Genomic DNA, 14,617 nt, shown 5'->3' on the forward strand with positions numbered 1-14,617 from the left:
GTTCATGTAGGGAATCAAACCAGGGCTTCCTGCGAGTCGAGCGAACATTTTAACTACCATGCTACCTATTCTTTTCAGGAATTATTACCATATACATTATGTATTACCTTAGTCTTATTTGTGGAATCTAATTATTCTTTTCTCTCCAGTTTTAACGACAAATACGTCCTAGTTTCTAGCAGAATAAGAGTTTATGAAGTTTATGAATGAGGTTAGTTTTATACCGCGTTTAGCAATATTGCGGCTGTATAGGGACGGTCTGTAAAAAAGCAGATGTGGACCAGAAAATCCCGTAAACATTAGTATGAGCATCGATTTACGCAAAAAGGATGACATGTGTCAAGTCTGTCAACCATGTCAGCAAGTCTGACCACCCGATCCCTTTAGTCCCCTCTTACGACAGGTATGGGTTACTGAAGACAATTCAGGGTTTCACTGTTCTAGTGATGAAATATATAAGCCCAAGGCTTAAATTCGAAGATGCACAATATTGTGACAGAAATGAAAAGAAAGAAAAGAAATAGTTCATAAATTCAAAATTGAAAACGATGAAAATGTTTACTCGAGTGAGTATATGTGAACGTGAATGATAAAGTTGACAGTCTAATTAATGAGAAACTATAGAGGACTGTCTGACATTTAAGACGAGTAGTCTCTACAGAGAGTATTAGGGCTTCACTCTAAATGCCCCAAAATTAACTCCAAATTTAAGCCCATTGACTTATATACGGAAAGAAATCCCGTATTTTAGCCCATGGGCTAAATTTTGTGTGGGCCAAAGTACGGGAATTCCCAGCACCCGGTTCTTCACGTTCACCATGAATGGGTTACTGGTTAGCGACAGCCAGTTTAATGTCAGAATGCACCACATACCTGTAGTAATCATGTTTGGACCAGGTAAAGCAGGCGATTGAAGGTATTACCATAAAGCTAGGCACTGTGAATACTGATCTTCATTTGAGCTGGGAACTGTTCACGCTGTGAGAAGCACTCGTAAAATAGTTAGTCCGATTTTGCTAACAGCATGCGTCAGAAACTATGTTTTATATTTCATGGGTGTGTTTTCTCGACAAGGGAAGAATGGAAATACAAATGGCTAGACAGATCAGTTACAACCTGCTTCTTCACGATTTTGAATTCAATGAATACTGGACATGACTGGACATAATACATCACAATACACACCGGAGACAACACTGCGTTGACATAGCACAATGCGACAGCACGTGCTGGACGTTACAACGTACCATTGCACACAAAGTTCACCACTGGGATATAATGAACACTAAACATATCAATACTGTCCACTGCACACAAGACACGAGGGTTGGTGACCGTTGAATGTCTCAAAACACAATTGACATTCATAGAATTCTCTCATTATATGTACACTCTCGTATGGATGAGTGAGCGAGTAAATGAGGCGGTTTTACGCCGCTTTTCGCAAATATTCCAGCAATATCACGGGCGGGGGAACCAGAAATGGGCTGCACGAACTGTAGCCATGTGGGGAATTGAACCCGGTTCTTCTTCGTCGTGAGTGAACGCTACAACTACAAGGCTACCCCACTGTGTATGGATGAAACCACACAACGTTTTCCCTCAATTATAAATGATCCCTTTGCTCTAGTACAGAGTAATTCATTCTTATTTGGTGTCTGCCTGAACAACAGGAGATCGCTTGTTCGCATGAGTGAGTGAGTGAGGGAGTTGAGTTTACGCCGTTTAAGCAATATTACATAAATACTAAGTATCACGGCGAGGAACACCAGAAGTGGACTTCACACACTGTACCCATGCAGGGACTCGAAACCGGGTATTCAGCGTGACGAGCGAATGTTTAACCAATAGGCTACCCCACCGCCCCTCGTTTGTCCGATGCCGGGTGGAATCATACCAAATGATATTTAAAAGAGTATGATATTTGTTGTTTCCCTGCATTGCTAGTTTAAATGGGATACAACAAATGTTGGACTGGAGTCGGTTTGTTTGTCAGATTTGGGGTATCAAAAAGATGTATGGTATCTCAGTGGGGTAGCATATATTACGAAACCTCAATTATTTCGGGCTTGTATAAGCAGCGACATGTAAATGGCAATATCAACTTTATAATTTTCTGTGCAAAGTAAACACCACGCTTCCCCTCGATCCTTCTTATTTGACAAGTGATAGAGACGAAGCAAGAAGTTAGTATCTGTTGGTATCAAACAATGTGATTGATTGCCATACCCCTAACACCACATGGTGCTGGGAAATCCCACCCTTGAAACCCACCCGGACAATACCATTCACGCTTCAGTGGAGTAACTCAACCTGGCCCGTTCTGTTTACTAATCCTATTTACAGGGCTTTGGAGTTGACGGCAACTAAATCTGCCCCAAACCGGCCGATACAATCTGGTATCTCACGTCCAAAGCTAAGTGGCGTTAGGGTGTTATTATCTAATATGCACTAAGAATTTTCTGCCAGCTTTCATCCCACATCGTAATGGTATCGCCCACTGCATGTCCCGTGCGTGACACTTGCAGACTATTCGTGAGCCTCAGAACGAGGTCGTGTGTTGTTATCGCTCATACCAACCGGTCGTCTGCTATGCAGGTATTACGGCATGTCGTCTGCTACGGGAATCATAAATTATGAAGAACCGTTGCTTGTATTGATCGTGTGAGGGGCGGATTTGTCTGTGCAACTCGCAGACTGCCGGCGAGAATAGAGACAGCGTGTGGGTTTTCAGGTAAGCGAGACCAAATATGTTTCTCATATTTGACTGTATACACTCCCCATAACGCTAGTCGCCATTGGGTATTCCCATAGATCAGAACGATACTCCATATACAATCATTTAAATTTATTCAGATGATAACGTGTATGCTTGTAACGACATTGTCTGCACATGCCACCCATTATTTCCATCGAATTTTCTTTGTTGTGAATGGGTCTAATTTGTACCAGGTGGATTATCGTTGTTTTCCTTGTCGAGGGATTTCCTACCGACAGAGTGTGATTATGTTTATATACGGCCGATAATGACTTGTCTGTGCCGTACGAAACACAAGTATCTGTAATATCCGTACTCAGTCAAAGCTACATGGTTTGAAGAACGCTTCGCAGATAACATATGTTTGATGGACAGATTAAAACTGCTTTAACTCACTCAAGGAATTACGTCATGGACAGTCCACGTGCCAATACTTGCCGACTTAACTAACCATACTAGACATTTTTAACGTGCCGTGTACTCCACTTTATTCCTGTCAGCTATATTTACCCAGAGTTTTAACGAACATTTTTGTGTGGATATTGTCCACATCACTCAAGTTTTGAAAAAAATCATTTGAATGGCCACGCACGGCCAAAAGTAAACACATCGGTCCATCTGATATGTTGGTGATATAGATCTATAGACGACCGGTTCTGTTTCTTTCTAAACGCCGTTAAGAAACTGAAATCCTACTATTTAACTTGTGTAACCTAGTCCAAGTGTCGGTGATATAAACCGCTCTTGATAGATCGATCATAACAAGCACATCTAGATCACAGATTAGCAGCGATGAATAAGATCTGAGTCACGGAATTACTTCATAGACAACCACCAGCTAAAGGAGTGGGATATGAGAGCAGAACTGGTCACCCATGGTATAAGTATTGTTATCAACCTAGTACAGTGGAATAGTACTTAGGGCACTCCACACCCGGACCCAACCGTGACTGAATTCAATGCCTCTTCATTTACGTTTCGTTTTGGCTATCTAGCAGCAAGGGATAACATTAAACTGTAAGTAAACATGTTATCGTTCCCCTTGTTTCGCTTCAACTAAAAATCAATGAGAAATGCCACGAGCTATGCTACAAAAGAGCCTTGTCTCTTCTTGGTACCGTTACCAATTGGACGCTGTCGGTCTGAATGAAGCGGTCAGATACTTTGACATTTGTTTACTGTCAGCTCTATAGAGTTCAATCCTAGGCAGTAATTAGGTAATGGAACGTATAAAAAACTGTTGATAATTATTTGAAAGACCTACAGCAGGATGACAAACACCTAGTGATTTACTTATACCGACCCATTGAGTGTGTTTTGTTCACATAGTCATATCGTAAATAATAGACACGATTCATGCATTTTTTAAATTCTTTGATCCAATCCTGTATTTTCCCAATATACATGTCACACAGATTCACACAGATTCTTATCCTCAGTTACGTATCCCACAATACGTTGGGGGCGTTAGTGGTTAAAGCGCTGGCTCGACACGTCGAATCCTTGGGTTTGATTCCCTATATGGGAACAATATGTGAAGCCCATATCTGATGTCCCCTACTGTGATATTGCTTGAATATTGCTAAAAGTTGCGTAAAAACCAACTCACTCACTCATCCATGTTACACTATGTAAGAGTTTTGTATGAAATGACCTCTCTATAAAAAGGAAGCGACATTTAAGATTTTGTTCAACATCCTCTCAATACCAGTAACTAAGTCTAAAATCCTAAGTCAATATGATTGCCCATTTAAACTCATTTGCCATCTCAGTGTAGCATTGCACCTGAAATTTCGAGAGCCTATAAATCTACCTCAAGCGATATGGAGACTTAAGTCGCAATATCTCCCCAGCCCCAACGGGCGATATTTTTCAACAAGACCTAGACCATGCGGCATTTGAAAGTGTTCTGTCGAAGTCCCGAAATAATCCATGTCGGGATATACGCCACTTCAGTCTTGGTCTGGAATATAGAAACGTGTTTGGTAGTATTGCTGAAGTTGTTGTAATAGCCAACGATTTAGGACAGGTTTAGGGGAGAGATTAAAGATGTATTTACAACTGAATAACAGGATTGATCTGTTGCAGAGTGTGAGCAATGTTTAGGGCTATAATGTAGTTGTTGGTTTTCATCCATTATGGGACGCTGGGGTAGCCTTGTGGTATAACTGTTCACTGGTCACACCGAAGGCCCGGGTTCGGTTCACATGCTGACAATGTGTGCAGCACATTTCTGGTGTCCCCTGCCGTGATATTGATGGAATATTGCTAATGATGGCGTAAAACCCAACTCGCTCACTCACTCACTCACTCACTCACTCACTCACTCTTTCATCATGAGCAATCACATCGTAAACTCCACTGCAGTGCAGAATACTTCCCTGGAATTAAAAAAATGTATATTTTTCTTCTTCTCCAGTATATATGATGGGAGACTACGATGAACACTTCGCTTACAGTCGGCAAGACGCCAGAGCCAGCCGTCAAAGCACGCGCTCTGGACGCGCACGCAGTCCGACAAGCCACAGTGACCACGGATCACTCATCAGACACAGCATCCTTCGAATGTCGGAGGAGAAACGCGCCAAGAAAGTGAGATTTTACAGAAATGGGGACAGGTTCTTTAAAGGCATGATATATGCCGTCTCACCTGAACGATTCAGGACTTTTGAGTCCCTCATGGCAGAGTTAACCCTTAGCCCGCTGTGTGATAAAGTGGTGCTTCCTAATGGTGTCCGACATATGTTTACTATGGATGGTTCGAAGAAAATAACCAGCTTATGTGAACTCCAGGAAGGCGAGAGTTACGTCTGTGCTTCTACCGACGTCTTCAAGAATCTGGAATACACAACAAGTTCGTCCCCAAACTGGAATTATAACGTCAAATCTCGCGGTGCTGACTCACAAGATGGTGGCGCTTCTGTTGCCAATGAAAAGTACGAGAATGAAAACAAAGGGTTCATTCTGAAGCCAAAGTTGGTTACAATTATTCGGAATGGAAGCAAACCACGTAAAGCAGTGAGGATATTGCTGAATAAAAAGACAGCACACTCCTTCGACCAAGTTCTCACAGACATAACAGAGGCAATCAAACTCGACAGCGGAGCCGTCAGGAAAATATTCACGCTGGACGGTCGACAGGTATGTGAATATTTCAGGAAATAAACCGTTATGCTTTCAGATCTTCAGGCAAGAAAATGGTGGCTAAGAGATCTAGGATCTTCTGGTCGAATCCCATGCTCAGCACGTGTATGTTGTTTTACCCGCACCATGCCGTTGCTCTTTACCACAGTAGCAAACATCAACTTGCTGACCAATATTGAACTGTTACATGCCTATGATGATTGCATTCATACACATTTTACCCGTGAAGATCCCGGTTAGAACTGATTTTCGGTATACCATGCTGGTCGTAGGAGGCGACTTGTAGGATTGGGTGGACAGGTTCGCTGACGTGCTTGAAACATGTCATCGTATCACAATTGCGTAGATCGATGCTCATGTTGTTGATCACTGGATTGTCTGGTCCAGACTCGATTATTTACATACCGTCGTCATATGGCTGAGATATTGCTGGGTTACGGCATTACACAATCACCAAACACAGCACATTCCTCACATTTTCTTCAGTCATTGACGTTATGTTGCTCCTAAGCACATTTCTCTTTTCAGGCTAAACTTTAATTGAAACTGTAATCCTGATATAAATGTATGTTAACCATATTGACTCCGATTGCTTGAATTCGTGAAAGATTGTCCTAGGAGAGACAAGCAGCTGGGAGCTTTGTTTTTAGTATGTATGTTAAAAGAGGTAATGGATACCTTTCCTGTGTAATGGACAGTCAATACAATTTTTGATATTGGCATCAACATAATGGAGCTTGGAAAGCTAGAACTATTGTATGTAAGGATATCAACCAACAAATCATTCACGAGCAACTGAAAATTGGTTCTCAAAATGTACATCCATATGCATGTTCCAAGTTGTTCCAAGCTATTCTTCAGCTGTTTACATGTCACGCAGGATGAATAAGGGCGAATGTGCCTGTTTGCAGTTCTGGTTTATTGATAAAAGCATGCTATATTATCCAAACAGCAATAACCCTTATCAAAAATGTATCTATGGTCATTTGTGAAGTCAGCTCCCCTTGAATCCTACTGAGCAAAACAAACCATTGTCCGCTTTGCCCACAGATTTGCTATCCTTCAAAGAAAATCAAACTTAAATTCTGTTACTCGAGAGGAGCACAAGGCGTTCTTGAGTCTAATAAAGCCCTTTGATTAGGAGTGAAATAATTGGGATGTTACCGTAATATGACACAGATTTTGTTTAAGCAGAAATCTAGGATATAATATTTCCTATCAAAGCACGGAATAGCGATTGATAATCCGCCTAAGACAAGAGTAAAGTACAAGAATAATGATTAGATCCTACCACCAATCACGCACCTTCTATGTGCTATGATAAACCAGGGAACGACCCCACTGGTCATATCCAACTACCCCGCGGTATACTTCGGGATAGTGGGTAATATAAAGTAAGTAGATTTCAGGGTAAGACAACTAGTTCTTGTAGATTGTCTCGGACAAACGTAATAGCTGCCGCGTCTGACCCTATAAACACTAGCACAAGGACGTGTTTACTGAATTGATTTATTGACTTCCTTTGTAAATGATACCCAACGGATGATATTCAAAACACGCTAACAATTACTGTTAGCAGATGTTCGATTCTCGGAGCAAATCTGCCCCGCCCAGTAGGGCAGTAATTTGTTTAAGTGTTGATTTATTCGCAGTGTATGATGAAGGTGTTAGCAGGTAAATTCACTTCACTGTCCCTGAACCGATGTGTTTGTGAGTCACAAAATGTCCTTAAACTACTGTGTGAGTTGCGGTATGTCTCAAAACTGGAGGTGTGCTTAAGGGTCGTGTGATGTGTTGGAATTTCTCCAAATGAACTGATGTGTTCGTGAGTCCGCAATGTCCCGGAGGCAATTTATGTTTGTAAGTAATGGAATGTCTCAGAACCGATGTGTGTTTGTGAGTAACAGAATATAGTTTTAAATCGCAAAGGTGCATCGAACCAGCTATAAGACATCGAGCCTAGATCCAGTGGTTGATGGCATGACCGTCCCGCAGTACAGAGTCATAGTGACATTCAATCATCAGGGTCACTATGACATAGTCAGCAATGTCACGATGAGACACAATCAGCAAGGTCACCATGTCCATTTCCTTCTCATGGGCGGTGGGTTAGCCTAGTGATGGGTTAGCGTTCGCTCGTCACGCCGAATGTTTGAAGGCAATTTCTGGTGTCCTCCGCCGTGATTGCAGGAATACTGCTAAAAGCGGCGTAAAACCATACACACTCATTCATTTTTCATTGATAGCTGTTAGATAATTGAAAAAATCAATCACTGTCATCAGCCTTTGATCTGTAGCGACTACGCACCGATGGTTTGAAGTTTTCATTACCTCTTTTTAGAGATACTAATTTATACCAATCTGTGTGCATTGATACCATCCATAAAATCTGCCTCTCACGCTAATGATTATGTGTCCAGTCCTTGTGCCCTTAACCAGTAACAACACGGCTATCCTAGTCAATAAAGATATCTATGGCACTGCGATACTGTTGCAAGAGTTTTGGGGGTTTTTTTCTCAGCATTTGAAGTATTAGGTATAATGTATGAAGCCCATATCTGGTGTCCTCCGCCGTGATATTGCTGGAATATTGCTAAAGGCGGCGTAAAACTCAACTCATTCTTTCACTTAACGTGACACCAACATTTGGGAATGTTATTATAAACAGGCTTTAGGCCTAATAAGTTACGCGGAGCATGCTCAGGCATAACAACATGGGTCAAACAAGCGTTCGGCTATAGTTTGATTATGTCGAACAGACGTAGGAACGGTTCACTACATACATACGTACATACGTCATACTTTAATCACCTCAAATATTCCTTGATAATACTTACGTTGGTCGAACAGGTGCTGGGATATACTTTGACTGCATGAACCCAGGGTATATCATATTTCATCACTTCAGTCAAGTCTTACATATACTGACGATGAAAAGGCTAAACCATCTTCATCTTCCTCTTAACTAAGTGTGAAGCCATACTTTACTATAATCCCAAACAGACTTCAGGCGTATACTTTACTTGTAACTTACTTTACAAAAGGCTAAACCATCTTCATCTTCCTCTTAACTAAGTGTGAAGCCATACTTTACTATAATCCCAAACAGACTTCAGGCGTATACTTTACTTGTAACTTACTTTACAAAAGGCTAAACCATCTTCATCTTGCTCTTAACTAAGTGTGAAGCCATACTTTACTATAATCCCAAACAGACTTCAGGCGTATACTTTACTTGTAACTTACTTTACAAAAGGCTAAACCATCTTCATCTTGCTCTTAACTAAGTGTGAAGCCATACTTTACTATAATCCCAAACAGACTTCAGGCGTATACTTTACTTGTAACTTACTTCACAAAAGGCTAAACCATCTTCATCTTGCTCTTTACTAAGTGTGAAGCCATACTTTACTATAACGCCAAACAGACTTCGGGCGTATACTTTACTAACACGAGTAAATTAGTAAAGTAGTGTAAATCAAGACTAAACAGTTGCGTTTGAACAGTGGTTAGTTTCAAGTATTATCCCGTTTCACAAAATAAATTCGTGCAGTTACAATGCAAAGTCATGGATCTGGCAATTAAATCACGCATAGTCAGATCCCGTATGCACCTAAGTAATTTCTCTTAAAATTAACAAAACTGCAATATTCAGCATGCCATGCTGCACTGAAATTGGCGTGTCAGCTACTAGGTGGATGTGACTTACTGTCAATACGTCGTGTTCTATAGGAGAAACACATGTGAAAACCTGACAGTGTACAAATGTACGAAATAAGCTCATGAAAAATGCATATTTCGCATCAGTTTCGATAAACTACGACCAAGTCAGATGTCCCGTTATATCCTAATATGCATTTCTACTGAAATATGCGACAGTCACCATACAGACATTTCGTTACATCTGTATAGTTCATTATGTGAACAGCGACTAAAATCTTATGGCGGAGTACCAAAAAAACTTAACTTTGATCGTAGCCAATGTGTTAAGAATGGGCTTAAGAAGTTCGTAGGCTTACGAATGTTTCGAGAATAGCTAGCCAGTTCGTTATTTCTGTCTTTTCGTGTTTGTTATAACTGTACTTTGATGTAGAAGTAGTTCAACAGTAGCACCTTAATACTGAATCCATATGTAGTTTCTCTGTATGTGTCTCTTATTACCTGAGGTTTGATTGCTAGGGTGGGTCCAAGCCTCCCACACCTCTACATTTCACTGTTCCCAGCTGATGAGGCATAAGTCTTAATACCATGGAATCACATCAAACAGGTATATATAACCTATTCGTCAAGTCAGGTGTGAACTACGCCAATGTGTTTTCTGTGGCGTTGTTGAATTGTTGCTATAGCCGAAAGGATTTACTCTCTCAATGTGATAATCTAAAGTAACGCCCTAGGCTAAACTCCGTTGCCATAATACCGACGAGTAAAGCTTCACCAACAGTTTATTGTAACAGCATTGTTCGGAGTGTTTGACTAGGGAAGATTCACCTACAAAAGTTGGTCTCTTGTATCTCATTTGTAATTTCGCTTACATACCACTCAAATTTTGACAAGTATATACGTAGTGTTCAGACTGGAACTCAGGGTGACTGATTGCTGAGAACTCTTTGCATACTGATAGAATATATTTTTGGAGGAACTTCAGCTAGTGCAGCTTCATAATAGGTACATTTTTCATAAGTTCACAATGTAGAACACTGATGTACTCTAGCTCCTAAAAGTATGACATATCTCATTCACTGTCACAGTGGGGCTATGGGGTAGCCTAGTCCTGACATTGTTCGCTCGTCACGCTGAAGACCCAGGTTCGATTCCTCACATGGATATAAAGTATGAAGCACATTTCTGGTGTCCCCGCCGTAACATTGACGCTTGTTAAAAGAGGCGTAAAACCATACGTTCCTATCTTTGTTACATGTAAGGTTGACAGGTATATATTTATGACATTCCCTAGAGTATGAATATTAAGTCATGTTCACATACTCCGCAGTATTTCTGCAAGCTGTTGGCGGTTAACTGACTAGAATAGGATTTACATGGAATAAACAAGGCTATTAACGGCTAGGAGTTAATCCGTTCGTACCTTGTTAAAGCAAATTACTGATATTGTGTTTAAGATTATAGAAACAGTTATCCCCAGGGTCTTTTGGCAGGTTTATAAGTGGTTTCGCTTGATATTTGACAATGTATGTTACAAGATACGACGTTAAGCATTCCAATGCTGGTAGTTTCGTTAATCCTTCTATATCCCATGGATATATATGCAGTAAATGAACGTTTATTTGTGAGCTAACTTACATAGTAACTCAAAGCAACTTGGTGTAAGTGTAGGTAAAATTACTGATGTGAGACGCCATTGTACTCTCTCATGAAAGATATTCCTTGATAAGTAGTGATATTGTCGACTACAGTCACCACAGGGGGCAAATAACCCTTTCCCTCGGAGCTCCTATCTGCATATGCTTATCATCCATATAGATCTCCAGATCTCATTGTGCGATATAGCGTATATCTTCCAGCCGACCGTCATAGATATGTTTTAACTCTTAATATCCAACATTGTGAGACGTTTATGTGATCAGCAGGGATTAAGCTCTTGTAATGGTCAGATATAGGTATCTGTTACCTATAGACACACGGACAATAAAGGGCAGCCAATATCCCCATTGAACAGGGAAGTATTTATTGAATCTTCTCCTTAACATGCTGCGAGCCGTTCGATCTTTTCCCTGGTCCTTCAATGTGGGGCGCATAGCTACGAAAATAGATTGAAGTTTACACCCTATCTGGTTGGAGAGTAAAGGCAGTTAAATCTATCAGCAAGTTCAGTGCAACACTGGTCGTGTATTGAAAAGGAACGCAAGTTCTTTGTGGTTGTGGATGTAACAGAAACGCACGTTGTGGAAGGTTACAGAACGAGTTGCGTCTTAATAGTATGGAATATTATGATATTCCTTGAATCATCGGTTAATATGGTTAAGTTATCTTGTGCGTAATGTCACAAAACGATAGAATTCTAATCGAAGATGTCGCCATGTTTTTATGGTTACTGCTGCTAAAAGCGCTTTTGCGCTCTTCGACTAGTGTATAGTAACGAAAAGAGTGGAATATTTGAGTTAACGCCTGTTGGACACTATTGTAGTTATGTCTCGGCGTATCAGCCAATCAATGAAATTGCTAACAAAAATGGAAAATCATTATCAGAGTTAATCTTGGCTTCGAACTCACGATCTTAGGTTTCCAGACTCCTGAGGGTCCTAACCGGTGAAGTCTACCACAAATGGGCGACTGGAAAATGTCGATGCTAAGTGTATTAGAACGCGGAAAGATTTTATGAAAAATTTGAGATTTCAAACCTTTCAATATTCAGAAATATGCCTTGGTTGTTAATTCATGGATGAAACGGTTCTTTCCTTTCCTATAAAAAAATTAGCTGAGTAGCCAAACCCGAAAAGCACTGATTGGTTCAGAAACACATATTTGTAAGGCTGGATCCTTTCTGAATGCAGTCTTGTAACATAAATCATAGTATAAACAAGGTTATGAAGACTATGTACAACACATCGATCACGTATTACATACTAGGGTATATTGTGAAAGGTTTATACTGATCAATAGGTATATAAACTGTTTATAACTCCTAAAAGGTGACTGTCACGCACCGTGAGTGTGAATTGATGGTCCCGATCAATAGCGGTTTCCATGTCTTCTAAAAGTTCGTTGAATTTCACAAGCAATGGTCGCCCCTGGTTTGTTTACCTACCATAGAGAAGACCCTGAATGGCGACCTAAGTGCCCTGTATGTGCCTTGTAAGTCAAACGGGGCTATTGACACGCTCAACCTGTCAAAACGTGTGGTTTGTTTACTTTATAGGTAGACTCTACGTCCCGTGTTTATCAGGTTGGTTGCCGTTTGAGTGATGTTTTATGACACTCTCAGTACACACCACACTTGTATGTCACCTGTATCCAATCAGTGAGTGAATTAAGTTTAACGCCGCACACGGCAATACTCCAATTACGGTCTGTAAACAATCGAGTCTGGACCAAACAATCCAGTGATCAACAACATGAGCATCGATCTGCGCTATCGCAATACCAGGACATGTTAATAGATGAGGGAGCCTAACCACCCGATCCCGTTTGTCGCCTCTTACGGCAAGTATGGGTAACTGAAGATCAGTTCTAACCCACATATTCACAGGTCTGTACTATCTAATCAGGTTTGGAGAGACAAACGTGTGGATGAGCAACATCCGGTGCTTTTAGATTACACATTTTAACGGCTCAATCATTAGTCAGCGTAATGGTTTGGTATAGGCGACGTATCATGGCAGAATACGCAGGAGTGGTTTAAAGGTAACCGAAGGAGCCATGTCAAAGTTACAGTCATTAACGTGAAATATGGGTTTGTTCCCTTAACACACTTCTTTTCTCCCTTTAGAATCTGAATTTGTTACGTCCCAGATCAAAGAAAAAAACAAACCCCAAAATATCAATTGGTGAGTGAGTTTTACGCCGCATTTAGCAATATTCCAGCAATGTCACGGCGGGGAAACCAGAAATGGGCTTCACACTTTGTACCCATGTTGGGAATCGAACCCGGGTTTTCTCTGACGAATGGTCGCTTTGACCATTAGGTTAACCCACAACCCCCGCTTAGATGATCGTAACTTCCATTCTTTAACATCGGCTTGCGACATCCATAGATCGTTTTGTGGAAAAGGTCTGAAAATCTACACTAAATATTGTCGTGTTAAATGGCTCAATATCAGGATTTCAGATCGGTAACGTTTCTAGGACATTGGCTGATTGTCAACTGAAATGTGTTGATTTTCTTTTCAAACAGAATAGAGTCCTATGAAATGTTGATAAAATCATTACTATGCCCTAAAGCCATTTGTCCACTGCAAAATCACTGATAAATGTGTTTATTTAGCCTATTTCCGTTACTATTAAGATTTGGCGGGGAATATCCTAATGATACTTTCAGCACGGGAATCACCGTGAATTGAGCCACCTCTCAGTGTCATGTCGGAGTCATGTAAAAAAATAGGACTAAACTTCTTTTGAATTCATTTTGTATGGGTAGTTCCTATTATAGTTCCTACTCCTGAAACTTTAACGTACTTTTTCTTCCAGTAATAAGCACTGCTTGTGGTATACAGTGGGGTAGACTAGTGATTAAGACGTTCACTTGTCGCGCCGGACACCGGCTTCGATAACGTGTGAAGCCCATTTCTGGTGTCCCCCGCCGTGATATTGCTGAAAGGTCGCTAATACCGTACTCACTCACTAACTAATTGTGTTGTTGATCTTCTGATATCATGAATAACCATTCATTTATTGATGCAAGGCTTGCCAATTCAAGTATATAGTACTCAACTGCTGAAAAGGATAATCAGTTAGATGCACTGACATGAGACAAATAAACAATGACTTTATCAAAAGGGGAGGAGTGTGCTTAAGGCTTCATTATTCACTTGCCATCCAGTTAAGACTGTTGCAATAGAAACAGGTGCCCGTCTTCATCCGAATCGCGTTACAGCATTCGTCCTCCCTTAAGGAAAGCATTACTGCGTCCCCAGGTGCTTCTGTTGCCGCTCCAGCAGTGAACCCTTTAAAATGGTGTTTTAAATTTTGTCTTAAATGAGCCTTTTACTCAGAGTTTAATTCAATCAACAAAACGCATCGAGCGGCAGAACACATTTTTAA

At 40.8% G+C, this 14,617-nt stretch overlaps 1 protein-coding gene across 4 annotated transcripts in view; it reads left to right on the forward strand.

Annotated features, from left to right (window-relative positions):
• The first annotated feature begins 2,544 nt into the window (after positions 1-2,544).
• LOC137274441 (serine/threonine-protein kinase DCLK2-like) overlaps positions 2,545-14,617 on the forward strand; it is a 71,066-nt gene continuing 58,993 nt past the window's right edge. For 2 of the 4 annotated variants that reach the window (XM_067807620.1, XM_067807622.1), the window contains exons 1-2: positions 2,573-2,734; positions 5,178-5,899. In XM_067807620.1, coding sequence (XP_067663721.1) covers positions 5,183-5,899 — 717 coding nt within the window. In that variant the 5' untranslated portion in view covers positions 2,573-2,734; positions 5,178-5,182. Of the gene's footprint in view, positions 2,735-5,177; positions 5,900-14,617 lie in introns of all 4 variants that reach the window. The other 2 variants (XM_067807621.1, XM_067807619.1) reach the window with 2 other exon arrangements.

The sequence above is a fragment of the Haliotis asinina genome, chromosome 2 (assembly GCF_037392515.1).
Source record: "Haliotis asinina isolate JCU_RB_2024 chromosome 2, JCU_Hal_asi_v2, whole genome shotgun sequence".
In the NCBI taxonomy this organism is placed as follows: domain Eukaryota; kingdom Metazoa; phylum Mollusca; class Gastropoda; order Lepetellida; family Haliotidae; genus Haliotis; species Haliotis asinina.